Source organism: Puma concolor, chromosome D3 (assembly GCF_028749965.1).
Source record: "Puma concolor isolate L17-30 chromosome D3, mPumCon1.1.hap2, whole genome shotgun sequence".
Taxonomy (NCBI): domain Eukaryota; kingdom Metazoa; phylum Chordata; class Mammalia; order Carnivora; family Felidae; genus Puma; species Puma concolor.
Genome location: NC_141678.1, coordinates 21,451,544 through 21,479,157, shown reverse-complemented (window position 1 = coordinate 21,479,157; position 27,614 = coordinate 21,451,544). Strand labels below are relative to the sequence as shown.

The window sequence follows — 27,614 nt, the reverse complement described above, 5'->3', positions numbered from 1 at the left end:
ATACGTGCAAGTGGGGGAGGGGTAGAGAGAGAGAGAACCCCAAGCAGATTCCACACTGTCAGTACGAGCCTGATGGAGGGCTCGAACTCATGAACTATGAGATCATGACCTGAGCCGAAGTTGGATACTTAACTGACTGAGCCACTCAGGCACCTCAAATCTTTTTTTTTTTTTTTTTTTTTTTTAATTACAAAAGGAACCCATGTTTCAAGAATTCAAATAATCAGAGGTATATCAAGTAAAAATGAAGATCTCCCTCCTTCCTCTACTGTCATTTTCCTTCTAAGAGGGAACCTTCTTAACAGTGTGGTGTGACTTCTTCTGAATGCTTGTCCCTGGATGTGTTAGCTGATATGCTTTGTTTGCAAACAACAGAAACCTACCGAATTGGTTTACGCAAAAAAGAAAAAGTTACTCTTAGGGTATAGAGACCTGGTGGGCCACCAGGAAAGGCTTGAACGTTATGCTGAAGAAGGTGGGGACCAAAGTGGCTCTAGGAACTGCAGCAGCAGGTATTCCTGGAGCAGTGTTCAGCTCCCAGCTCTGCTGTCAGCTCTCTGCTCTCTGTTCAGAATTCTGTGTTCCCAGCAGAGAGTCTGATTGGCTCAGCTCTGGTTAGGCATCCATTGACACTCGCCAGTGGTGGAAGTAATGATGTGTGGTCACTTCACACGTATAACCTGCCCGTGCTGGCAATTCTAAAGCATGGGTCTTTTTATTTTTGTATTTAAAAAAATTTTTTTTAATGTTTATTTATTTTTGAGAGAGAGACAGTGCAAGCTAGGGAGGGGCAGAGAGAGAGAGAGAGAGAGAGAGACAGACAGACAGACAGACAGACACAGAATCTGAAACAGGCTTCAGGCTCTGAGCTGTCAGCATGAATTCACAAACCCTGAGATCATGACCTGAGTCAAAGTCAGACGCTTAACAGACTGAGCCACACAGGTGCCCTTCCCCTTCTTTTAAGTTTATTTATTTTGAGAGAGAGAGAGGGAGAGAGAGAATGCCAAGCAGGCTTTTCACTGTCAGCATGGAGCCCAAGGAGGGGCTTGAACTCATGAACTGTGAGATCATGACATGATGTCATCATGACATGTCAGTCAGCCCAAGCATGGAGTCTTATTTATAAATCTTTTTTTCATATTGGAATATGTTTGGTTTTCCAAAGTAAGGATTGTACAGGACAGAAATAAAAATTAACTTGCCAAATTTACAAAGTCATCCCAAGATTCTTGTCCATTCTTTTGAATATTGTCTTAAATTAATATTTTTGTAGGGGCACCTGGGTTGCTCGTCAGTTAAGCACCAGACTTTGGCTCAGGTCATGATCTCACAGTTCGTGGGTTCGAGCCCCACGTCGGGCTCTGTGCTGACAGCTCAGAGCCTGGAGCCTGCTTTAGATTCTGTGTTTCCCTCTCTCTGCCCCTCCCCACTCACATTCTGTCTCTCTCTTGCTCTCAAAAATAAATAAAACATTAAAAAAATTTTTAAGCACCTGGGTGGCTCAGTTAAGCCTCTGACTTCAGCTCAGGTCACAATCTCGTGGCTTGTGAGTTCGAGCCCTGCGTTGGGCTCTGTGCTGGCGTTGGGCTCTGTGCTGACAGCTCAGAACCTGGAGCCTGCTTCAGATTCTGACTCCCTCTCTCTCTCAAAAATAAAACAAACATTTAAGGGGCGCCTGGGTGGCTCAGTTGGTTGAGCGTCCAACTTCGGCTCAGGTCATGATCTCACGGTCCGTGAGTTCGAGCCCCGCGTTGGGCTCTGTGCTGACAGCTCAGAGCCTGGAGCCTGCTTTGGATTCTGTGTCTCCCTCTCTCTCTGACCCTCCCCCGTTCATGCTCTGTCTCTCTGTGTCTCAAAAATAAATAAAAAAACATTAAAAAAATTTTTTTTAATTAGTATTTTTGTAAGTTTCAGTACAGACCCATTTATGGATTGTTTAAACTAAAGACATGAAATTTGAGCATTTAAGACAACACAAGGCAAGTAGTAGGCATTAATGAGGGGGTGTTAACAAAGGCAACATTGGCATAGTCTTGTGTTCAAGCAGTTCTTAATGTAGAAGGGGAAAGGAAGATGTGCACACGGCTAACTAGAATTCAGGTCAGAACTGCAATTGCTGCAATAGAAACATGGACAAAATAGTCTGAGGGCATAGAGAGGCTTGCAAGTGGCTGGTTTCTGAAAAGCTGTAACATCTGCATTGGAGAACTTTTGCTTTCTTTCAAGTGTTTGACAAGCACTACATCAACCGCAACTTTGACCGAACTGGGCAGATGTCTGTGGTGATCACACCTGGGGTGGGTGTGTTTGAAGTGGACCGTCTACTCATGATCTTGACCAAGCAGCGAATGATAGATAATGGTAATGCTCCCTGGTTTGCACTGTCTCCGAGTGTTTATAGCTTCACTTACCTTAGAGCTCTGAGCTTTCCCTGGCTCTGTGCATCGGAGATCCTGGGGATGTGAATAATGTTAGGGGACAAAAAGCGTTCTATGGTCAAATTGGTTAAGGAAATGTTAGGTCATATACAGTTTAGGCAGATTCCCTAATTGTAGGTTTTAATTTGTTAATGTATCTTGTTTATCTCTAATGCGTGTAACAGGTACTCAGAGTTTTCCAAACATATCTGACACTGGAGAGCTCTTCGGAGGGATCGTTTCAAGGGACCAGTGTGTCATCAGCCCATCTTGGGAACTACCATCAGATTGTCTGATCTAGTCCTCCCTCTGTGGTGTGCCATGCTTTCCCAATTTGTAATTCTGGTTCCATTAAATTTGGGCTTCCAAAAGATGGGGGTGGAGTGTAAATCCTGGATTGTCAATTAAGAAGCTCTGTTAAATGGTATGGATTGTTTTGCTGTCTTACTGAAATTTCAAGATTCCTTTTCCTTTCTGGTCATGAAACTTTAGTAATAGAGGCCTGGGTTGTCCTTTTGACAAATCATGATCTACAAAGCAGTCCAAGGCTAATTGTCAAGCACTGAATAATGGCAGGTGTGATGGGACCTGGTAAAGAAGAAACAGACAAAATGCATCTCTTTTCTTCTTTGCTGTGTAGGCAGCCCTGTGAGGTTATAAATCTTAGGATGGGAAGTCGGTTTTGTTTAGTTAAATAATATTGTTAATAGATTGGGACACTTATGTCTACTTCCTCCCACCCCCACCCCAAACTCTTTTTGTATTCTCTTTTTAAGGAATTGGTGTGGACTTGGTGTGCATGGGGGAGCAACCATTACATGCTGTCCCATTGTTCAAGGTAATACAATTTTGGATTGCTTACTAAAGGCCAGTCTCTAGTACTAGAGTGATCTTGAGAATACTTAAAAACAGAACAGTTGGAGCAGCTCCACATCCTACTTGTTTTCTAGCTGATCTGTGCACTGGCTTTTTCCCTTCCAGCTACATAATCGAAGTGCACCTCGTGATTCTCGGCTGGGCGATGACTATAATATTCCTCACTGGATAAACCACAGGTGGGTGTAACCTTGATTCACAGTTGAATAACTTCCTTGCCATTTTCTCTTCACATCTGTTAAGTTCTTACTATGAAACCTTTTGTCAAGAAAATGTGGAAACTAAAGTTCTAACATTTGCTTAGAGCCTCTGTACATGCAAAGCAGTGGCAGTAACATAAGAACAGTCTAGAGTGAAAGAAAATAAAAGCAAATTTTGAAGGACTTATTTTTATTATCCCCAGCTCCTACTATTTGCAACTCCCACAGACGATAGCAGACCAGCATTGTACCTGGCATTCTCTGTTTGTAGAAAAATCCCTGTGTCTCTTCTTCACATGGGACAAGGCCTCAGTGTTTCTGCTGATTGGGGCTCAAGGATGGTGTCTCTCATGCCTCTGTCAGAGCCACTGCCTTATCCCAGTCCTCATTTTTTTTTTTAAAGTTTATTTATTTTGAGAGAGACAGAGACAGCCTGAGTAGGGGAAGGGCAGAAAGAGGGGGAAAGAGAGAGAATCCCAAGCAAGCTCCATGTTGCCAGTGCAGAGCCTGACATGGGACTCAAATCCACGAAACTGTGAGATCATGACCTGACCTGAAACCAAGAGTCAGAGGCTTAACCAACTGAGCCACCCAGGTGCCCCCAGTCCTCATCTTTTTTGGATGATAATCTTAATAGTGTGTCTATTTCTGATCTCTCTCCTTCAGTCCTTCCTTTAGAACAGGGTTTCTCCACCTGGACTCTACTGACATTTTGGGCCAGATCATTCTTTTGTTGGGGCTGCCCAGTGAATTGTAGCCTGTTGAGCATCCTTGGCCTCCACCCTCTAGATGCCAAGAGCACCCACCCCCAGTGTGACAACCAGAATGTCTGCAGGAAGCATGCCTAAGTGAATTTTCCTATCAGAAAACCTGGAGAGGGGCGCCTGGGTGGCTCCATCGGTGAAGCATCCGACTCTTGGGAGCTCTTTCAGCTCAGGTCATAATCTCACAGTTCATGAATTCGAGCCCCACGTCAGAATCAGTGCTGGCAGTATGGAGCCTGCTTGGAATTTTCTCTCTCCCTCTCTCTCTGCCCCTTCCCCTCAACTCTCAAAATAAATAAATAAACTTAAAAAAAAAACAAAAACAAAAACAAAACCAAAAACCTAGAGAAAGTTAAATTATTTCTTTGAAATACTGCAGGTAGAGCTCATACCTCCTAGAAACTTACTATGAGAACTAGAATATCTTCAAGTCTGCCAAAAATGAAAAGCCTTGAACTATTTTTTAATGTTTCATTTTTTTAAGTGCTTGCAGGTTTATGGAGAATTCAGTTGAAAATGTTGGAAACTGAGGAGAGAAATAAGACTAAAAACAAAAAAGTCAAAAAACTAAAATGTCTGCTGCATTGCCCCATGCCTCCTGGGTGGCAGATTCCCTCTGCCCCCATTGACAGTCACTTCTTTAGACCAGTGGTTTTCTTCTTTCCTTTCTAATTTTTTTCGTTAAGCAACAGGGCCCTTTTTTTTTTAAGTAAAGATCTTACTTGCAACCAAATATACAATAGTGAAAAGTTCTTTTTTTTTTTTTTTTCAACGTTTTTTTTTTTTTTTATTTATTTTTGGGACAGAGAGAGACAGAGCATGAACGGGGGAGGGGCAGAGAGAGAGGGAGACACAGAATCGGAAACAGGCTCCAGGCTCTGAGCCATCAGCCCAGAGCCCGACGCGGGGCTCGAACTCACGGACCGCGAGATCGTGACCTGGCTGAAGTCGGACGCTTAACCGACTGCGCCACCCAGGCGCCCCATTTTTTTTTAAAGTTTATTTATTTTGAGAGAGAGTGTGAGAGAGCAGGGGAGGGCAGAGAGAGAAGAGAGAGAATCCCAAGCAGGCTCTGTACGGTCAGTGCAGCACCTGATGTGGGGCTCAAACTCACAAATTGCAAATCATGACCTGAGCCAAAGTCGGATGGACACTTGACCAACTGAGGCACCCAGGCACCCCAATGTTACTGTTTTTTATTTATTTATTAAAAATTTTTTTAACTTTATAAAATTTAGTTTTGAGAGAGAGAGACAGCACGAGCAGGGAAGAGGGAGTGGGGGACACAGAATCTGAAGCAGGCTCCAGGCTGCTCGATGTGAGGCTCGAACTCACAAGCTGTATGATCATGACTTGAGCTGAAGTCGGATGCTTAACTGACTGAGCCATCCAGGCACCCCATTGTTATTTTTTTAATGTTTATTTTATTAGTTATTTTGAGAGAGAGCGAGAGCAAGTAAGCATGTACAGGGGAGGGGCAGAGAGAGAAGGAGAGAGAGAAATCCCAAGCAGGCTCCACGCTCAACACGGAGCCTAATGGAGGGCTTAGTTCCACAACTATGAGATCATGACCTGAGCCAAAACCAAGAGTCAGATGCTTAACTGACTGAGCCACCCAGGTGCCCCTGATGTTACTGTTATTTAAAAAATTTGGTTTGAGTAAAATAGTATTTTGAACTTTTTTTCACTTATTTCAGAGACCAATGTATCTTCTTTTTTTTAAAGCATTTTCTTTTTTTTTCTTTAAAGTTTATCCACTTGTTCTGAGAGAGAGCATACGCGCAAGTGTGCATGAGCAGGGGAGGGGCAGAGAGAGAAGGAGAGAGATAACACCGAGCAGACTCCACACTGTCAGCACAGAGCTGGATGTGGGGCTCAATCCCACGAACCGTGAGATCATGACCTGAGCCAAAATCGAGAGTCAGATGTTCAACCTACTAAGTCCCCCAGATGCCCTGATGTATCTTTTTATCAGCCCTCTCATTAGATTTGGATTTGTAATCTTATTGTGCATATATATATATATAGAGAGAGAGAGAGAAAGAGAGAGAGAGAGAGAGAGAGAGAAAGAGACAGAGAGGGAGGGAGAAAGAGAGTGAGAGTATGAGATGGGGAGAAGGGCAGAGGGAGAGAGAGAATCCTAAGCAGGCTCCATGCTCAGCACAGCACCTCAAATGGGGCGCATTTCCATGACCCTGGGATTGTGACATGAGCTGAAATCAAGAGTCAGTGCTCAACCAACTGAACCACCCATGTGTCCCTGGATTTGTAATCTTTGAATAGTTATTCACATTCTTTAAAAATATGTTTTTTTTTTAATTTTTTTTTTTTTTTTTTACATTTATTTTTTGAGAGACATAGAGCACAAGTTGGGGAGGGGCAGAGAGAGAAGGAGACACAGAATCCAAAGCAGGCTTCAGGCTCTGAGCTGTCAACACAGAGTCTGATGCGGGGCTCAAACACACAAACTGGGATCATGACCTGAGCCAAAGTCAGATGCTTAACCGACTAGGCCACCCAGGCGCCCCGCCCAAAAAATTTTTTTTAATGTTTATTTATTTTTGGGAGAGAGTGTGTGAGTGGGGGAGAGGCAGAGTGAGAAGGAGAGAGAGAAGGAGAGAAAGAATCCCAAGCAGGCTCCACACTGCCAGCACAGAGCCAGATGCAGGGCTCACCCCACGATTACCTGAGCCGAAACCCAAGAGTTAGACACTTACCCGACTGAGACACCCAGGTGCCCCTGACTATACATTAAGATTCTTTTGCCCATAAGAAAACAGCTGCTGTTTAATTTATACACCATATTTCATTGTTTTATGTTTGGTTTAGGAAATAATTAAGGGAGAGAGTAGCTATCACACACACAAAATTGTATATGAATTTAAACACTGTAATTTCCTCAAATGTTAATTAATAATAACTTGAAGGTTTCCTGATTTATCACTGTATTTTTCATCCTAAATTGGCTTTATGATACCATTTAAGATGGACGATGATTCACACATGTATGACTTCAGAATCTGAGAGCTGGGATGGCCTGAGGCCTGCTTTTCACATCTCACCGTGAACCTTGTTTGCTTGAGCCACTCATAGACAGGAGCAAAGAGGGCTTGTGGCCAGAGGTGCATGGCTGCTCGTAAGAGCCATTGTTCATATCCTGTCCACTAGCCTCTTCAAAATCATTCCACAAGGCCAGAGACCTTACTTGAAGCATAATCAAATTGTCTTCAGTGAAAAGTTATTCTCCCAAGTATTATTGGCTAGTCATGAAAATTGATCCAAAAAGTAAATTAATAGCAGATACATAAGAGTTATAAAATGGGCATTTGAGGATGCCATAGGCATCTGGAGTCTGTTTTAGAGATCATAGAGACCCTCCAGTCACACTGTATAGGTATTCCAGGAGGGTAACTTGACTTGCCAAAGGTTGAGCAGCAAGTTCATGGCAAAGCTGAAGCTGTTGGTTTAAACCATTTGAAATTGTGATTTTTACACTGGGTTTGACCTTCAAACACAGCAATTTCACGTGGGTACATCTAATAGAAACCCATTCTTCTGGCTAATATCACTTTAATACTCAGATCTTTTGCAATTAATGTCTGGAAAGCAAGCAGCATCCTCTACTTGTACTTTCCTTGGTACCACTCTGAGGAGTCAAGTCCCAGAGGCTAGTTGGACTCCAGGTCTGACTGCAGTTGGTATTTTTTTTTTTTTTAATTTATTCAATTTGAGAGAGACAGAGTGAGCAGGGGAGGGACAGAGAGAGAGGGAAAGAGAGAATCCCAAGCAGACTCCGCACCACCAGCACAGAGCCCAACACAGGGTTTGAACTCATGAAACGTAAGATCATGACCTGAGCTGAAACCAAGAATTGGATGCTTAACCAACTGAGCCACCCAAACGCTCCTCCTTTCTTTTTTTAAAGTTTATTTATTTATTTTGAGTGTGAGAGAGAGAGAGAGCACAAGTGGGGGAGAGGCAGAGAGAGAGGGAGAGAGAGAGAATCCCGAGCAAGTTCCCCACCAACAGCACGGAGCCCAGAGTGGGGCTGGAACCCACGAACTGTGAGATCATGACCTGAGCCAAAGTTGAATGCTTAACTGACTGAGCCACCCAGGCACCCCGCAGTTGGTATTCTTATGTTATGCACATAGTGCATAATGTGTTACTGGATTGCCCTACAGTTCACTGGTTATCTATTGATTACTTTTTTTTTTTTTTTTTTGCTTATGATCAGAGTTATAATGGAAGATGGGGATTGGTTAGTGTTCAAAACATCTTTCCCATAAGTTAATTATAGATAAAAGAGACTACAGAGACATGCCTAAGATGGAAAAGTCTGTTTAGCCTCTGTTTACTCATTAGACCCAGGGCAAGGTTGGGTTTCCCAATTTTCTTGTGTGTTTGACATGACTGCATTAAGATATGATTTTCAGGGGCACCTGGGTGGTTCAGTCAGCTAAGGGTCCCACTCTTGGTTTTGGTTCAGGTTATGATCTTGGGGTTTGTGAGTTTGAGCCCCGTGTCAGGCTCTGCACTGACTGTGTGGAGCCTACTTCGGGTTCTCTCTCTCTCTTCTCTCTGGCCCTCCCCTGCTCATGCTCTCTCTCCCTGTCAAAAATAAATAAACCTAAAAAAAAAAAAGATATGATTTTCAAAGAGATAAAAATTTGATGATTTGTGCCATATTTTCTTAAGACCATTTTTTTTCTTTTCTTGCCTGACTTATTCTTGCTTACCAAGTGCTGTTCAACCCAAGAGTGATAAAGACCACACTTGGGCCCAGCATCGTGCCAAGTATCAAGATGCAAAAGTATCATGGTGTAAATAGATGTAATCTCTGCCAGGAGGAGGAGATTCTCATCCAGTTAGGAATCAGGACTAGTGTGAAACAGTTAACAAGGGAAAAAAGAATAGAACAATAATTAAAACCATATTTAATATTTTGTAGTAATTACAGAACAAGTTAGAATTGGAGGAATCAGTGAAGCCTGAGACATAGGCAGTCAAGAGAGGACTAATCCATGGCTGGGGTTTCAATTTAAAGTTTAAAATGCAAGGGACTTATGGGGTGCCTGCGTGGCTCAGTCGGTTAAGTGTCTGACTTCATTTCAGGTCATGATCTCACATTCATAAGTTTGAGCCTCGCATCAGGCTCTACGCTGACAGATCAGAGCCTGGATCCTGCTTTGGATTCTGTGTCTCCCTCTGTTCATGCTTTGTCTCTCTCTCTCTCTCTCTCAAAAAATAAATAAATATTTAAAAAAATTAAAAAATAAATAAAACGGAAGGGGCTTAAATTAATGACCTTTTTTTCTTTCACAGTTTCTATACGTCTAAAAGCCAGCTCTTTTGTAACAGTTTCACCCCGCGCATAAAACTGGCAGGAAAGAAGGTAGGTGTCACCAACCTGTAGAGCCTTCAGGGAGTGTCACACACCAACATGGTTATTTTGATCCCAGGATATGCCCTTCTTCCCCATGGTCATGAGTAGAGTTCAAGACATTTGTCTTAGAACTTTATGATTTTCCACATTAAATACATCAACAACAAGGCAAACCTCCAGACTATAAGAAATATCTTTGGGAAAACTATGACAACTCTTTTTAGTTCCTTAATAATGAATATTTTTGTCATGATGTGATTGGTTTATTCAGATACTGGGACTGCTCAGATACCTTTGGGGATGAAGACATGGGCACGCATTGCAGCAAAGGGGAAATATGATGTAAAGATCACATCTTGGCAGTAGTTAAAGAAATGCAAATTCAAACAAGAATGGAGATTCTTTTTGTTTACCAAATGGATTTATTTTATTTTATCAAGATTTTATTTTATTTTAGTATTTCTTTATTTGAGAGAGAGAGAGAGAGAGAGAGAGAAACAGAAACACAGAATCCAAAGCAGACTCCAGGCTCTGCGCTGTCAGCACAGAGCCTGATGTGGGGGCTCGAACTCATGAACCGTGAGATCGTGACTTGAGCCAAAGTCAGATGCTTAACTGACTGAACCACCCAGGTGCCCCTAAAGATTTTATTTTTAAGTAATCTCTATGCCCAACATGGGGTTCAAACTTAGAACCCCGAGACTGAGAGTCATACGCTCCACTGACTGAACCTGCCAGGTGGCCCTGCTTATCAAAAGGTTTAAAACAAAACAATTATACCAAGTCCTGGGAAAAGTGGTGATATTGGTGCTTGAGTACCTGGTTGGTGTACAATACTTACAAAAAGCAGTTCAGCCATGTGTATCAAGGGCAGTGCAAACGTTCATGCCATTTGACCAGACAATTCCATTTTTGGCTATATGGTTTAAGGAAACAATTGAGGATATTAAATGCAAATAGCATCTTTATTTATAATAGTTAGAAGTTGAAAATAATAGGGAAATGACTAAACCATGAACTACACTTCATGTAATATATTGCCAGTCAATAAAAGTGCCAGTTTTAAGAACCTTAAAACGTGTTTTTGATACAAGGTGAAGAGACACACAGACTGTTGGGTATGTAGGTGGCATACCAGGTACTCTCACCCATCCATCTGCCTGTTTCTAGCAGAGTTAAACTGTGAAAGCTGCTCTATTGTGGTCATGTTAGTAGTATCAGGGCCATTTTTTCCCTTTTTTTGGGGGGGTGGGTAACGGGTTAATGTTACTCTTCTAATAAGGAAAATATTAATTGCGAGGACTATGAAGACTCCTTCTAAAATGGGCTTTGTCAAGTAGTGAGGTGCTAGGAGAAGGGACTCTTCCCAGAAAGGGCCACCTCCTGCCCTCTGAGGTTTTATGCCTTCATCACAACCCTTCTGGGCAAAGTGGAACATGGAGGAACTTCTCTATACATGATGATTTTAAAGAAGAAAGAGTGAGTATTGTTAGAGAAGTTTAAAGGGTCCTGAAAAAGATTTGGAAGAGAAAAAAAAAGCTCTTTGTGTTTTCTTTCTACCTCTGTAAAGCATTTCAGCAAACTGGGTGATCTCTTATAGGTGTAGGCAAACCGGTGAGAGCACTGTAGTGAAGGGGGCCATGCGCATGAAGGGTTTGGGGGCAGGTAGGATACACATACCACTGGACTGACCGAGAGAGAACATGAAGGACTGGGCTTGGATTTTGGCTCTGCCACCTGTTGTGTGACTTTGAGGAAGTCCCTTTTTCTCTCTAGAAATTGAATGCCCTCACCTGTACAGTGAGGATAGAGTTTTGAGGGCAACCAAGGTGTGAGGTGGGCCTGGTAGGGCCTGACACTGCGGTAGGTAGGCCTCAGGTGTTTGCTCCTGCCTTCCCGTCAGCTACAGGGAGGGGTAAGGCATGGTATCTACCCAGGGGAGCAGCCACCTACATACTGTGCCTTGTGATAAGTTCTATGTTAGCAGAGGAGGAAGTGATTAATTATCTATTTAATTTTACAGCCTGCCTCTGAGAAAGCAAAAAATGGCCGTGATACATGTGAGTATTTTGGGGACCTCCTTTTGTCCCGTTTAAAAAGAGTCCGCTAACCCATGGCAACAAGATTATGTGAGGTCGCATAAGCAGTTCACAGCTAAGTTGGGAGACCTGAGTTTCCCTCGGAAAGTCCTTTAACTGCCTTGTATATTTTCGTCCTGTCAGCTGTGAAACAGATGCTGACAAACCTTGTTTTTCTTTTCCATCAGTCAATTGTAGGGATCAGGCAGAAAGTTTTGAAGTACTAACCGTACCACATATTAAGAGGATCTTTTTTTAAATTTTTTTTTTTTTTTTTTTTTTTTCAACGTTTATTTATTTTTGGGACAGAGAGAGACAGAGCATGAACGGGGGAGGGGCAGAGAGAGAGGGAGACACAGAATCGGAAACAGGCTCCAGGCTCCGAGCCATCAGCCCGGAGCCCGACGCGGGGCTCGAACTCACGGACCGCGAGATCGTGACCTGGCTGAAGTCGGCCGCTTAACCGACTGCGCCACCCAGGCGCCCCAAGAGGATCTTTTTTTAAAGTGGGATCACAGAAGAATGAAATACTACCCAAACTTTCCCCTTATTTAGTGCTACACTCTTTTCTATATCACTTTGACATGTTAGTCATTTAATTTCAAGAACCTGATGAATGGGTTATTGTCCCACTTTTTTCAGGGAGACATGATGGTGATCACCTGTGTCTTGTGGATTTTGATGAAAGCCCTCTGAAGGCATCTGGTTGAAATGTATTTTAATGACCATTCACTTGATTTGTGTATTTCAGCTCTTGGGACTCCAAAAGAATCTGAGAATGCTCTTCCCATCCAAGTAGATTATGATGCCTACGACGCCCAAGTGTTCAGGCTGCCAGGCCCATCCCGGGCTCAGCGCCTCGCTACCTGCAGGTTTTTTGCCAGATTCACTTTGGGGTGTATATGAAAATTGCTTGGGAAAACCTTAGGGCCTGCAGGGACCTTCATGAGAGCAACCTGGAAAACGTTTTAAATTAAAATTAGCCAAATGGAAACTATACTGTGTAGATCATTAAGGGTTCTGTTTCCACCCATTTTGTTAGCTATATTTGCAAGAAATGTTGTCCCCAAATAGAGTGTTCTTCTAATCAAGAGAAGCAATTCACAAATTCTAGAATCTTCTTACTGGGCTGCCATTAATGTATATATATATATAGATCCTAGGGCCCATAGTTTCTTTGGAGTATTTTATTCCCAGTGGGCAAGAGACTTTTCTGTCTTTAATTCTTGCTTTTTAAGTGTGTTCCATGTTATTTTTGTCATATGATAGTTTTTAATTGTGCTGTAGTTGGATTTACCAATATATTCATTTCTGAGTCTTATGTAAAAAGGCATCCCATCCCAGGGCTTTTTTTTTTTTTTTTACACCCCTAGTGGACTAAATACCATGAGTCCATTTTCCAAATTTCTTAAATATGCACGTTTATTTAAGCACAGTGATTGGAAGAATATTCCATCTCTTCACATTGGCAGTTGAGCTTATAGTAGCCACATGATTGTCTTCTCTCCTTTCATCTTGTCCCATCTTAAGATGAAAACATTTAGGGGCACCTGGGTGACTCAGTTGGTTAAATGGCTGACTTCCGCTCAGGTCATGATCTCTCTTACAGTCTGTGAGTTCTCTGTGCTGACAGCTTGGAGCCTGGAACTGCTTTGGATTCTGTGTCTTGCTCTCTGCTCCTGCCCACTCATGCTCTGTCTCTGTCTCTCTCAGAAACAAAAACACATTAAAATTTTTTTAAAAAAGATGAAAACATTTAGAGCTCAGACATAAAACATTTCCTAAATGTTTAGAACCTTTAGTGCCATTAACTACAGTTCTCTTATACATAGATCTGCTTAGGGATTTGATAGCACTTTCCTCCCGAGTATTTAAAAATGCTTTCACACACACACACACACACACACACACACACACACACACACAAAATAAATAAAAATGCTTTCACAGTCGAAGATCTTTGGTTTTGTTTTTTCTAAACAAAGATGGCAAGACATGGTATTTCAGAAACTTAGGTCTTATGTTTCCTGAGGGAGCCGCCTGTGTCTTAATTGGTACTCTGTCTCCCTGCACAGGACTAAGCATACACTGGTGCCCAGATATTTACTGTTGCAATAATGTACATGCAGTCAGCCTAGAGGATCTATTTTCAGTCTCCATTTAAGCTCTGACTTAAGACAAAATCCTTCCAGGCGGAAACAGAACAGCTCTGATACCAGAGGGGGAGCCCTATCCGTAGTTGCTAACTCTTCCATTCTGAATTTTTGCCTCCCTATTGGGCTTCTCCCTTTTTGATCCTTGCTCCTACTACTTCCAGAAGTTTTCTCCTTAGGGAGTTTTATGTTTTAATAAGGATAAACTTTTTAAAACCTTTATTAAGGAAATGTTTAAACATACTCAAATAGAGTAGTATAATGAAGAGTGATCAGTGTCTTGTCTGCCTCATTTCATTACTTTCCCTACATTTTACATTTTGTTGGAGTATTCTAAAACAAATCCCTTTTTTAACCTGTAAATGTTATAGTGTATGTCTTTAACAAATAAGAATTAAAAAATAAATTATCCCAAGTACCAAAATTAACACTAATTCTTTAATATCTTCTAACAGCTAGTCTATATTCAAATTTCCCAATTGTCTCAAAAATGTGTTTTTACAGTTGGTTGATTTGAATTGGGACCTAAAGAAGATGCAGACAAAGCATTTGGTTGGAATGTGTTTTTTCTGTGACCGTAGATTATGTTGCGTTTTTCATTTGGCTGATTGTTTTGTTATAATGTTTAACTTGTCCTCTCTTCTCTGAATTTCCTGTAAACTAGCAATTACCTCTAGAGGCCTGATTATATTTAGGCTCAATTTTTGGTCCAAGAAGACTCCTGAGGTGGCTGTGTACTTTCTCTTGCATCGTATCATATCCTGTCTAGTTGCCCCATTTTCAGTGATATGAGATTGATTGGTGGGATCAAGTAGGGTTAGACTGGAATAGTCACTCCTTTACAGCTATGACCCCGGGACTTGGGCCAATTGAGAACTGTCAGTTCTTATGCAATATTTCAAGCTGGTCGAGGGGGAATACCCCCTACATTATTTCTCACTCATAGAACACAGTGGGGATTTTTGTTATTGGTTTCCCAAATAGCTTGGGCTGGTGATAGGTTTTGGTGCTTTAATTCTAGGTGGGGCACCATCACTTGCTTGTTGGTAACTCATTGTCTCTCACTTGTCAGATCTGTGCGAGAGCGGGAGAGTCATAATCGAAAGAGCGCCAGCTCCTGTGATGTCTCATCCAGCCCTTCCCTGCCCAGCCGCACACTGCCCACTGAGGAAGTGCGGAGCCAGGCTTCTGATGACAGCTCCCTGGGCAGGAGTGCCAACATCCTGATGATCCCGCACCCCCACCTGCACCAGTATGAAGTCAGCAGTTCCTTGGGCTACACCAGCACTCGAGGTCAGAGGGCTGAAGAACGGGCACAGCAGGGCAGAGCTGGGGACAGCTCCCTTCCTGCAGCAGGGGATGGGAGGGAATGTGACCAGATGTGGGGTATAAGTCCCATATCTTATTATTTCCATGCCAGTGCAAAGTGTATAAGTCACCTGAAATGTACCTATGTGTATATTATACTATTTTTGTCTCTAACACTTTTTCCCCCTTCACTGTAACTATATACCTTTCCATATGTTAATGCAGAGCTTTTCTTAGGCCTAGGGTCAAAGGTGTTTGCTTATTTTCTTATCATTGCCATTTGTGTCATGCCTAAAACAGCCTCAGTCCCGAGTTGTACTTTAAGATTTCTCCTCACAGTTAACTTGCTAACCCGGCTCACACTAGGGAGCACAGGTGCTACTTTTTCTGTATCTTATTCTGCCATCCAGCAACACCTGCAGCTAGAGTCTACAGGTACCTCCTGACTTTTTAAAAAACTTTTAATTTTGAAATAATTATTGACTCATGGGAAATGACAGATACACACACACACACACACACACACACACACACACACACACACGGAGGTCCTAGGTACCTTTCACTCATTTTCACCATGGCAACATGTTGTATAACTATAGACAACATCAGACCAGGAAACTGACATTGGTACAAGCCACAGAGCTCATTCAGATTTCACTAGTATTACATGCACTCATTTGTGTGTGTGTATTTCTGTGCAGTTTGTTTTGTTTTGTTTTTTAAATGTTTGTTTATTTATTTTGAGGTGGGGGCAGAGAGACAGGGAAAAGGATACTCCCAAGCAGGCTCCATACTTTCAGCACAGAGCCCAACAGAGGGCTCAGTCTCATGAACCATGAGATCTTGGCCTGAGCTGAAATCAAGAACCAGACACTTAACCTGTTGAGCCACCCAGGCATTCCATATTTGTTTGTTTGTTTGTTTGTTTATTTATTTATTTTTTAAGTAAGCTCTATGCCCAATATGGGTCTTGAACTCATAACCTTGAGATCAAGAATCATATGCTCTAATGACTAAGTCTGCCAGGCACTCCTCTACGCATTATTATCACATGTGTAGATTTATTTATTTATAATTATCATCATAATTAAATACAGAACTATTCCATCACTACAGGGCTGTCTTGTGTTACCCCCTTATAGCCACACACACTCACTGATCATTCTCTTGCTCTATAATTTTGTTAATTTCAAGGATGTTATATAAATGGAAGCACAGCCCTCCTGACTTTTGATCATTGACTTAGGAATGTTGTATACACATAAGCTGCCCTCTGTTGCCCTCCTGGAAGGATTCCCGAAGTGTGAGGAATGTTTTCTATGACCCAGGGTGTTGAAGGTGAAGCCATCAGCTCCAGCACCATATACACTATGCCAAGGGCATAGTTTTTGACTATAGAAAAAATTTTGCTTGTTTTGTAACTGGTTCAAAGTATACATAGGAAATGCTAAAAAAGGAGAAATGAGCAGATATTTAATGACATGAGTATAGTATATCACCTATGTCACTTAATTAGTTTCAGCACTCAGGAATTTTAATACATTTGAAATTTGTAGGCTAGCACTTTCCCACTTTCTGGAAATTTCTAAGTTTGTGTGATAGTTACCCCCATTTTTCTGCAAATATTCTTAGTAGGATCTGTAACAAAAGCTAAATTACACTAAACATTAATTCTTCCAAAACCCTTGTTGCTCTAAAAGCCAGATCTCTGAGGAGATAATGTTGTAGCTTTGAAAGTAGCTTTGAAAATAGTTTTCTTAAAAATGTATCTGAATAGTAGAATTGATTTCAGTGTCCTTTAGTGATATTGGGGAGTTTTTTGGAAAAGCCAAAAAGCAATTCACTAGAATATTATAAGGCAGTACAATCTATAGGCCCTTAGTTTACTGTTTCTCTAGTGTGTTTAGGGGGTCTCACCCATCTACCTACCCAATGTAACATAGAAAATATTTCCCCCTTCCTCTATACATATTTTTTTTCTATAACATATATTTAAAAAAATTTTTATTTTTTTTAAATTTACATCCAAGTTAGCATATAGTGCAACAGTGATTTCAGGAGTAGATTCCTTAATGTCCCTTACCCATTTAGCCCATCCCCCCTCCCACAACCCCTCCAGCAATACTCTGTTTGTTCTCTATATTTTAGAGTCTCTTATGTTTTGTCCCCCTTCCTGTTTTTATATATTTTTGCTTCCCTTCCCTTATGTTCATCTGTATTGTATCTTAAATTCCTCATGTGAGTGAAGTCATGTGATATTTGTCTTTCTCTAATTTCGCTTAGAATAATACCCTCTAGTTCCATCCAGGTAGTTGCAATCTATATGTATTTTTGACCCACTTTATCCCTTAGTTCTTTTTTTTTTTTTTTTTTTTTTTTTTTTTTTAAGTAGGCTCCATGCCTAATGTGAGGCTCAAACTCATGATGCTGAGACAGAGTCGCATGCTCTACCAACTGAGCCAGCCAGGCACCCTTATCCCTTAGTCCTATTTCTCATCCTTTTCAAAGCGTTAACTTATCTTTTTTTAAATTGGATTTTCTCCTTTTATTTTCATGATAACTAAGTAGACCATTTTCTTTTTTATTTGGTAAACCTGAGCATCAACTCATTAATTAACAGTGAAAAAATAGGGGTGCCTGGGTGGCTCAGTCAGTTAAGCATCCTACTCTTGATTTTGTCTCCGGTCATGATCTCACAGTTGGTAAGTTGGAGCACTGCATCGGGCTCTGTGCTGATAGCACATAGCATAGAGCCTGCTTGGGATTCTCTCTCTCTCTCTCTCTCTCTCTCTCTCTCTCTCTCTCTCTCTCCCTCTCTCTCTCTCTCCCTCTCTCCCTCTCTTCCTCTCTCCCTACCTCTCTCTCTCCCTCCCCCTCTCTCTGCCCCTCCCCACTTGTGCTGTCTCTGTCTCCCTCAGAATAAGTAAATAAATAAATAAATTTTAATAAAACTGAAAAATATAGCTTTCATAGATATCTGAATGTTCCCTTCTTGCATGCAAATCAGCTTTAAGGAATTAGCTATTACTATATACCAGGTTCTTTGGTAGGCATTGGCTAAATAATGGTGGACAAGACATATTCCTTGATGCCATGGAATTTGCATCTGCTGGACCCATTTTCTGATGTGGGTGATTGCTTTAGTGAACATGGGATGCATACCAGGGGAGCTGGTTGTGGGTTTTAGCTCTTTGATCCACTTAGGTTATGTAGCATGTTACCTCCATCTCTATAATGGGAGCCTGTCTGCCATTGGACAAGACAGGTTGAGTCTGTATGTCATGCCACCTCATTGCCTGGTCAATGCTGGATGCATCCATTTCTTCATTCTTTTCTCCCAGGAATTTTTTTTTTTTTAAACATAGTAATATTTGCTTACTTATATCCAGGTCACTGAGTCAGTGGGAGGGGGTTCTGATCCACCCAGTCATTCAGGGCCCCAGGCTGGGATGGTATGATCATTAGCACTGGTCTCCAAAGTTAGCACAGTAGGGGAAAAGAGAATGGAGATCATGAGTAGAGATATTCCTGGTCCAGGCCTTCATTGGAGCATGCCACTTCTACCTGTGTTCTATTGCTTGGAACGAAGTTATTATTTTTATTTTATGTCATGTCATACCATGTCATGTCATGCCATGCCATGCCATGGCATTTCCAGTGTAGTTAACATACAGTGTTATGTAAATTTCAGGTGTACAATATAGTGACTCAACAATTCCATAAATTGCTCTGTGCTCATCACAAAATATACACTCCTTAATCCCTATCACCTATTTTACCTATCAGCCCACCTCCGTCCCCTCTGGTAATCATCAGTTTGTTCTCTTAACAGTCTGTTTTGGTTTGTCTCTGTCTCTCTGTCTCTGTCTCTGTCTCTGTCTCTCTTTTTCCCTTTGCTTGTTTGTTTTGTTTCTTAAATTCCCCATATGTATGAAACCATGGTATTTGTCTTTCTCTGACTTATTTCACTTAGCATTATACTCTTTAGCTCCATCCATGTTGTTGCAAATGCCAAGATTTCATTCTTTTTTTTTTTTTAATTTTTTTAAATGTTTATTTAGTTTGGGGTGGGGGGGGGAAGGCACAGAGAAGGAGAGAGACACAGAATCCAAAGCAGGCTCCAGGCTCTGTGCTGATAAGCACATGCAGCTCAAACTCATGAGCCATGAGATCATGACCTGAGCCGAAGTCGGACGCTTAACCAACTGAGCCACCCAGGCACCCCAAGATTTCATTCTTTTTTATGGCTGAATAATATTCCATTGTATACATATACCACATCTTCTTTATCTATTCATCTATTGATAGAGACTTGGACTGCTTCCATAATTTGGCTGTTGTAAATAATCCTACTATAAACATAAGAGTGCATGTATCCTTTTGAATTAGTGTTTTTGTATTCTTTGAGTAAATACCTAGGGCGATTACTAGATCATAGGGTAGTTCTATTTTTAACTTTTGGAGGAATCTCCATTTTGTTTTCCACAGTGGCTGTACCCGTTTGCATTCCTACCAACAGTGTAAGAGGTAGAACAAAGTTATTTGGCCCCAGCACAGAGGGGCTAGAAACTATAGTCTCATGTGCCTAAGAGGAAAATCAAATGGGTTTAATGAACACACTGGCTATCTCTATCAGGGTCTGCCCTTCTGGACACCAAATATCTATTTTTATCATTCCTCCCACATATAGAATATACCCACCCTATCTCCCAGGGAGACAACTCAAGTCATTGCATCTAGCTCAAAGTGCAGGGTCTCTAGGTGATGGGTGGTTCCCTCCATCAGGTTTTGGTGTGGCTTTATTGGGCCAGTAATTTAGGAGCCAGAACTTCCTTCTCCCAAGTATTTAAAAAGTAAACAAACCCAGTGTTTCATTTCATTATAGTTGGGTGATTTTACTTATTTCTTTCACTCCCTAACATGTATGACGTTCAAGATTCTAGTCAGCCTTGGCTGATTGCCTAGTCCTGGTTTCACCATGGCTCTGTGCTTTCTCTTTGTGCCTCAACTCCACAATAACTGACAGATGTCCTGGAGAACATGATGGAGCCACCACAGCGAGACTCTAGTGCGCCGGGAAGGTTCCATGTAGGCAGCGCAGAATCCATGCTGCATGTTCGACCTGGGGGATACACGCCCCAGCGGGCACTGATTAACCCCTTTGCCCCCTCACGAATGCCCATGAAGCTCACATCCAACAGAAGGCGCTGGATGCACACTTTTCCTGTGGGTAAGTTGGTTGCTCAAGAAAGAGCCTTGTGCTGGGAGCTGCTAGTCCTGGTCCTTGTCACTAACCAGCTGTGTGGCCTCAGTTAAGAATCTCAACTTCTCGGGGCACCTGGGTGGCGCAGTCGGTTAAGCGTCCGACTTCAGCCAGGTCACGATCTCGCGGTCCGTGAGTTCGAGCCCCGCGTCAGGCTCTGGGCTGATGGCTCAGAGCCTGGAGCCTGTTTCCGATTCTGTGTCTCCCTCTCTCTCTGCCCCTCCCCCGTTCATGCTCTGTCTCTCTCTGTCCCAAAAATAAATAAATGTTGAAAAAAAAAAAAAAAAAAAAAGAATCTCAACTTCTCTGCAACTCCAGTGCCCCACCTCTAAGATGGAGCTATCCATTGCCACTCTGCCTACCCCAGGGGTTCTTGTGGGGATCCTTGAGGACACACTTGGGAAATGACTGTGTAAACCTAAGGGCTTTTCTTCTGTTTGAAAGGGACTGTACTTTGTCATCTGCTTTCTTTCCTAAGAGTAATGCTGCTTATCCTTGTTCATTCCTTCCTCTCCTGTCTCTCTCTGGATAGTGATATTAATGTCTTGAATACACAGAAGTTATATTATTTTGTTTTTTCTCAGGAGTCTCTGACAACTAAAAAAAACACAATTTTTGAGAAATGGGTGAGCTGGTTTTTTTGTTTTTGTTTTAGTTCAAATAAGTTGAAAAAAAGAGAAAGGATAGAATAAGTGGTTTTTTTAAATACGAGATGCTATACAGAAATGAGAATGAACTACAACCACATCCAAATTTATGTTTAAGTTTATGGACATAATGAAAGAAGCCCAACATAAGAGTGCATTCTGTATGATTCCATTTTTTGAAAGTTCGAAAGCAATCAAAACTTAAAAAGATATTTTCTTCAATCCACTGTTTTTCCTAGCCTGTCCTTTTTGATCTGTGTTTTCTCCTACAGAGGATGACAGTACGGTTTTATAAAGCTGTAGCTAAAATTAACTTCAGCTTAATGGGCTCTGACTGGGCTGGGAAGGAACAGATGCATTAAACTCCAGGGTCTTTTCATGGAAGCCAGCCCGCTGAATGCCTGAAAATGTCTAGTTACTTCCTTTTCCACTTGCTTTTAATGTTAAAAGTTAAATCGATGAGAAATGAATCTGGTTGTGTAGGCCATAATTGGGGGTCACTCCCAAACTCCTTTTTGCCCCCCTTATCCCTGTCAAAATTACAGGATTTTTTTTCTTTCCACTGTCTCTTTCTTTACATTGTTATCCCCACGGGCTCCCTTCGAGTTCTCTTAGGAAAACCATTGATGTGTCTTTCATGGCCTCCAGCTCTTCTTGCCCCCAACTGTTGGGCACACTTTACTAAAACAGGACTCTCTGGTCCTGCTTCCTCTGTTTCGTCCTCATGCCTGCCCAGTCTGCTGATAGCTGAGGCCCTCCTTTGCCTGGCTCCCCAACTTTGCATCTCCTCGCTCCCATCCTCAGAGCTTCTGTTCTTTCCCATGCTCATCTGGTGGTCTCCTGCATGCCTTTTGCCTCCTCCACGTTTGAGATTTCACACACATTATTTCTTCTGCCCAAGTGCCCTCTTTTTCCATTCCTACTAACCTTGCCGAACACTCACCTCTGAAATTCCTTCCCCAGGAAGCATTTTTGAATAGACTTGACTAATTGTGATTTCTCTCCCACCCACCTGATGTCTTTTATGCACTTGTGCATCCTCTGCTTCTTGGAGTCACAGCTGTCAACGTCTTACGTATTAACAGAGTCATTGACGTTTCACTCATGTGTTCCTTGTTGTTTAGTTTGTGTCATTCCTTCTGGGAGGTGCCCTCTACTCCTGTACTTCAGTGTTTCTCTATGGCATCTCAGTTTGACATGCATGAGACAGAGACTCCTGAAGTGTTTTTAGGCTGAACAGGGTGACAAATGTGAGGCCCCACAGGAAGATGAGTCCTGCTTAGAAGAGGAGATGTTCTTTTGGGAAGCTGGAGGATCACATGTGTAATATTACCCTTGGTGTGCTTTCCTTCCGGTCTCTCCCAGCGCCCACGTCTCAGCAGCTGGAAAGAAGGAAGAGTAAAGCTAAGTACAAAGCACTAGCTCTTGGGTGGGAATGATGCTCAGTGGATCTTTGTCTGGGTAGGACCATCCGGAGAGGCCATCCAGATCCATCACCAGACCCGACAGAATATGGCGGAGCTGCAGGGCAGCGGGCAGAGGGACCCAACTCACTCCTCTGCAGAGCTGCTGGAGTTAGCGTATCATGAAGCTGCTGGAAGGTGAGGATGTGCATAGGGCTCCAGAAAGTACCTTGAGAAACTCCGCGGTACCCAGAACCATGGCAGAACAGTCTGCTGACAAAATGTCATGGTTACAAGACTTGATGAGACAGTATGAGATCAAGCCCTTCATTTGTCAGTTCCATTCCTTTCACTGGGCCAAGTGCAAAGCAAACAGCCTGACGCTGTGCCACACGTTACCTAGGCCTTGCTTTAGCTTTAGTTCAAAGCACACTTTGTAAACCTCAAATATGAGTTTTTTCTAAACCTCAGCCAAGAGTGAAAATGAGTGCTGAGACAGGTTGTTCATGCTGTGTGTTCTGGGAAGTCTGTGACTTTTGTCATTTTGGCCACCGAGAAATCCCACTGTTGAGTTTAGAAGTTGTTTCTGCTAAAAGCAATGGAAATCAAGGCCCGTGTTTATAGAAACAACTCTTGTTGAACCAGAGTTCTGAATACATTAGAAAGCATCCAAGAGAGTCAGTGCAGGAATAAAGTCACTTACTTGACAGACATGAGCTGGGGATACAACTGGCCTCACTGTTCCTGTGATGCTTTAGGAAACGCTTTGCAAAGGGCAGTCTCTTTGGTCCCTTTTTCAATCATCTCGACATCCCGTGGAATGGATGAGAGATATGGGCAGGACATGACCCTCTTTGTCAGCTCACTTGGTACCTCTTTTCAGTCACTTTATAGCCTCCTGTCTGTTTTAGCAGTGGGGAGCTGAGGATGAGGAAGGGCTGGCAGTCCAGTATGGCAGTGGGAAAGCAGTTTTTGGGGCGCCAGGGCAGGACAAGCAGGCCACAGGAGACCAGATCTGGCACAGACACCAAGCACCGAAGTCCAGTAGCCTGTGGTATGGCTCCCAGTTGTTGCCAGCCTGTGTAGCTAGATATTCAGAGCTGTTTTTGATCGAGACTCCTGGGATATGGGGTGAACAAGATAAAAGAGGTAATGCTCTGCATTAAGCCAGGTGGCTGGGCTCTGTTCTCTGCAGGCACAGCACTTCCCGCCAGCCTGGTGACAGCATGTCCTTCTTGAACTTCAGTGGAACAGAAGAGCTTTCTGTCAGCCTGCTTAGCAACAGTGGTGCAGGTAACCAATCCAAGAGGTAACAGAGTTGGGATGCTCAGAGTTGCAGGCTTACATCTAGAAACGACACAGGGACCAGAAAAGCAGGGCCATGTCTATTTTGGGATCATTTCAGCCACAATTTTGGGTGACCTATTTAGAAGCAGTGCTGTATAATGCATGGAATTATAAATGGGCTGCACGTTACGGTTTTAGCTGAGAACACATTGGTCAAGCCACATTCATCATCGCCCTGTCAGTGAGTCGTGACTGCGGGCCCCTAATGAACTTGGTGTCGAGGGTAACACTGGGGACAGCAGGAGTAGCCTCTGCTCTGGAGGAGCTTCTGGTTCTGCTAGTGGGGGGCTTACTCAGCAGCAGGTATATAAACAATCAGGAGAGACCCAGAGGGGAACAATGTGGTTCCAGTTGTGAGATCAGGAAGGAGAACGGTGGCATTGTAGCTTCGAGAAGTGGGCATGCGCCTCAGACTTGAAGCCGTAGGATTTGGTTACCTAGAGAGGTAGCAGGTGAAGGTTCTGTGTGGAGGCAGGGAGGCAGGGACAGAATGGACTTCCACTAACACAGGTTACATGCTTTCTGGAAGACCATGTATATCTACCATGTCATGCAATCATTCTAGGAGGGCATATACTATTAAGTATGTTTTGCACATGGGGCAACTTAATGTCCTGAGGTATAGAGATATTAATTGGATCTCTCAAGCCTGTGGCCAGGTGTCCTGACTGCTGTTCCTCATTTAGACCACACCATTCAGAGTATCTTTATGATGTAGGGGAACAGGAGTTGGGATGAATAAGGGCAGACTTTGGAAAGCCTCAAAAGACAGATATTGTTCAACATGAGTGTAAAAAACATTAAAACTTAGTTGGGGGTGGATATGGGGCTGCTGCTCTATGTCTTAGTTTTCTATAACTAACTTGCGTTTCTGAAACTTAGCTTAAAGAAGGTATAGTGAAAGTGAAGTTGTATGAAATTGGTTAATGAATTGTTCCTTCATTCATTGGTTGCTTCATCCAACAATATTTCTAGAGGTCAGTAGCTAAGTCTTGAAAACTGGTTGGCAATAAGAGAATCCCTAAAGGATTGTCATTAATTAACTTCTTCCCTCCTTCCATCCTTTCTTTCTTTTTTCTCTTCCTCTTTCTCTGTTTCTTTTGTTCTTTTATTATTTCTCTTTAAATGAGAAGACAAATTGGATAATAGTTTGGTGATAAGATGCATTTTATGTCTGCACTTGGGGTGCTTAAAATGTTACTTGGCCACCAGACTCTTGTATCAAAGGCAATCTTTCCATTTTGCTAAACCAAAGAGCCATTTTATAGGAACCCAGAGTTTGAGCTTCCTAGGCTGTGTGGGATGGTGTTGTACTGAGGAGGGGCTGTTCTTGGGCTCACAGCACTACAGTTTGAGCTAGTTTTACTGCTGATCTGAAGCAGAGGGATTACAGGTGCAGATGGTAAAAGCACCAGGATTTACCCCGACTAGTCCTGGAGTGGTTCTGGGCCTGGGATAGCTTAGGTAGACCAGATGATTCCTCAGAAGATGAGTCTTTTGTAATTTTGAAATTTACTTTGAGGAAGAGAAGGAAGTTTCAAAGAATCCTTATGTGGGGATGGTTGTGGAAGATCTTCTAATGACACCATCATGGAGTCCTCTGAGCTAAAGATTCCCTGGTACACATGCATGGGAAAAGCATTTGGTGCAACCTGGATCTCTCATTCACCCTTCTCCATCTTGGACTCTTGCGCCATAGGTCCATGCACCTGATGGACCTCTCTGCTTGGATAACTCCCAAGTACCTCATCCTCAGTATACTGACAAGGAAAATCATCTCTTGTGGCTCCCCTACCCACTCTCCCTCTTCTGTTCCCTCTTTCTTCTGACTCTGGCCTGTCCCCTCCATTCTCACTGCTTCTGCTTTGGTTCAGACCCATGCCATATCTGGCCAGGATTATGACAGCAATTTTCTAAGTGGTCTTCCTGCTTTGTCCCTGCTCCCTCTGATTCATCTTCCATACTGTCACCAAGGAGATATTTCTAAATACAAATCTGATCAGCCCCTCCTTCCCACGTATAAAACCCTCCCGTGGTTCATGGCCTGTAACACTAGTCATGACCCATCTGCTGCCTGCCTTTGCATCCTTATTGGTCACCACCACTTCCACACATCACTGTATACAGAAAGAACTCAGGCTCTAGACTCTTCAGATGTGAGTCCTAACTCAACTTCTAATGAGCAGTGAGGCCCTCAGGCCAAGTTACCTCTATGTGTCTTACTTTCATCATCTGTGAAGAGGATTTGTGTGAATATTAAATGTGATAATCCATGTAAAGTGCTTGGAATGGTTCCTGGCACAGTCAGCAAGTAAGAGCTGCCTTTGTCATGTGTATTATGAGATGTGCATGTGTTATATTCCAGCCATTGCTTGTGGCTCCTCCAAAGATCTTTGTCCTCATATTTCTTTGCATGGACTAGCACCCCTGCAGAATATGCTTTCACCCTATCTTCAACCCTGATTCTGCCTGGCAAACATCAGCTCAGTCTTTTTTTTTTTTTTTTTGTATTCATTTTGAGAGAGAGAGAGCATCTGAGCATGAGCCGGGGAGAGGCAGAGAGAGAGGGAGAGAGAGAGAATCCCAAGCAGACTCTGGACTATCAGCACAGAGCTCAACACGGGGCTCGAACTCACAAACCATGAGATCATGGCCTGAGCTGAAACCAAGAGTTGGGCTAAGTTTAACCTACTGAACTACCCAGGCACCTCATCAACTCAGTCTTTATGATTCAACCCCCAAAATACCTTCTCTTTGAAGCCCTCCCTGGCGGTTCTCCCCATGCCTTCCTAGGAGATGTTAGGCATGTTTCCACATCGTTCCATATGCATAACCTAATTGTACTACTTGGCATATCATGATCCCGCTGTTTGTTTCTATGTCTGTCTCTGCACTAGACTGAAAGAATTTATCTTTATTCATCTTCTCCCCACAGTGTTTAGCACATTTATTGACAAATGAATTTGTGCTTCCACGACCAAGCTGCCATATGTGAGAAGCATCTGAACAGCCCACAAAATTATTCTCTTTAATTGGTATGCAAGTGCACAATTACATAAATATATTCTAGAATGTGTAGCTTCTTGGAGAAGGTGTGGGCTCCTCAGACTTTTTCTAGTCAGGCCAATAGAGTTAAGTAGGATCATCCTTACCTTTGCCTGTTCCCTTTATGACCAGTAGCATGTGATTTCAAAGGGGCCAGGGGTCACATGGGAATTGAACTCCCATCTTTGATCTTGTGCTTCCCGATCGATTATGTTAGCCAGCCACAGAAAGGATTAGATAAAAATCATTATAATTTTTATTACCATATTACCATTTATAACCAATTAATGTCAGATCTATGAGGATATATCCCAAATCTTTCCATATGTCATCACCTCTACCAGTCCCAGCCCTATTGAAGGTACCTTCATCTTTCGCCTGGATTGTTGTGATATCCCACTAACTGGTCTCTCAGCTTCCTCTTTTTGCCCTTTCATATAGTTTATTTCCAGCACAGCAATTCAGAGTGACCCTCTGAAAATAGAAGTCAGATCATGAAACTTCTGTGCACAAAACCCTCCAAGGGCTTCCCAGTGCACTCGGATCAAAAGCCAAAGGCGTTACAATAGCCGACAGAGCCCCCTCCCTCTTGCAACCCTTTGTTACTCTCAGACCTCGTCTCCTGCTTTCCCCTCTCACTTTATTATTGTAGGGGTTTCCTAAATGTATCAGGCACACTCTGAATCTGAGGTGCTTTTTCCTGCTCTCCCCTCTGCTCTGC

At 42.6% G+C, this 27,614-nt stretch overlaps 1 protein-coding gene across 12 annotated transcripts in view; it reads left to right on the top strand.

The window, feature by feature from the left end:
* The window catches only part of DEPDC5 (DEP domain containing 5, GATOR1 subcomplex subunit), a 128,654-nt gene that overhangs the window by 37,225 nt on the left and 63,815 nt on the right, over positions 1-27,614 (top strand). For 9 of the 12 annotated variants that reach the window (XR_015242348.1, XM_025933464.2, XM_025933461.2 and 6 more), the window contains 10 exons: positions 2,230-2,364; positions 3,197-3,258; positions 3,402-3,475; positions 9,586-9,655; positions 11,670-11,706; positions 12,476-12,596; positions 14,950-15,170; positions 20,215-20,418; positions 22,564-22,699; positions 23,697-23,794. Coding sequence is in view for 11 of the 12 variants with exons in the window: in XM_025933464.2 (XP_025789249.1) it covers positions 2,230-2,364; positions 3,197-3,258; positions 3,402-3,475; positions 9,586-9,655; positions 11,670-11,706; positions 12,476-12,596; positions 14,950-15,170; positions 20,215-20,418; positions 22,564-22,699; positions 23,697-23,794 (1,158 nt within the window). In the remaining variant the exon portion in view is untranslated. The remainder of the gene's footprint in view (positions 1-2,229; positions 2,365-3,196; positions 3,259-3,401; positions 3,476-9,585; positions 9,656-11,669; positions 11,707-12,475; positions 12,597-14,949; positions 15,171-20,214; positions 20,419-22,563; positions 22,700-23,696; positions 23,795-27,614) is intronic. The other 3 variants (XM_086682008.1, XM_025933466.2, XM_025933465.2) reach the window with 1 other exon arrangement.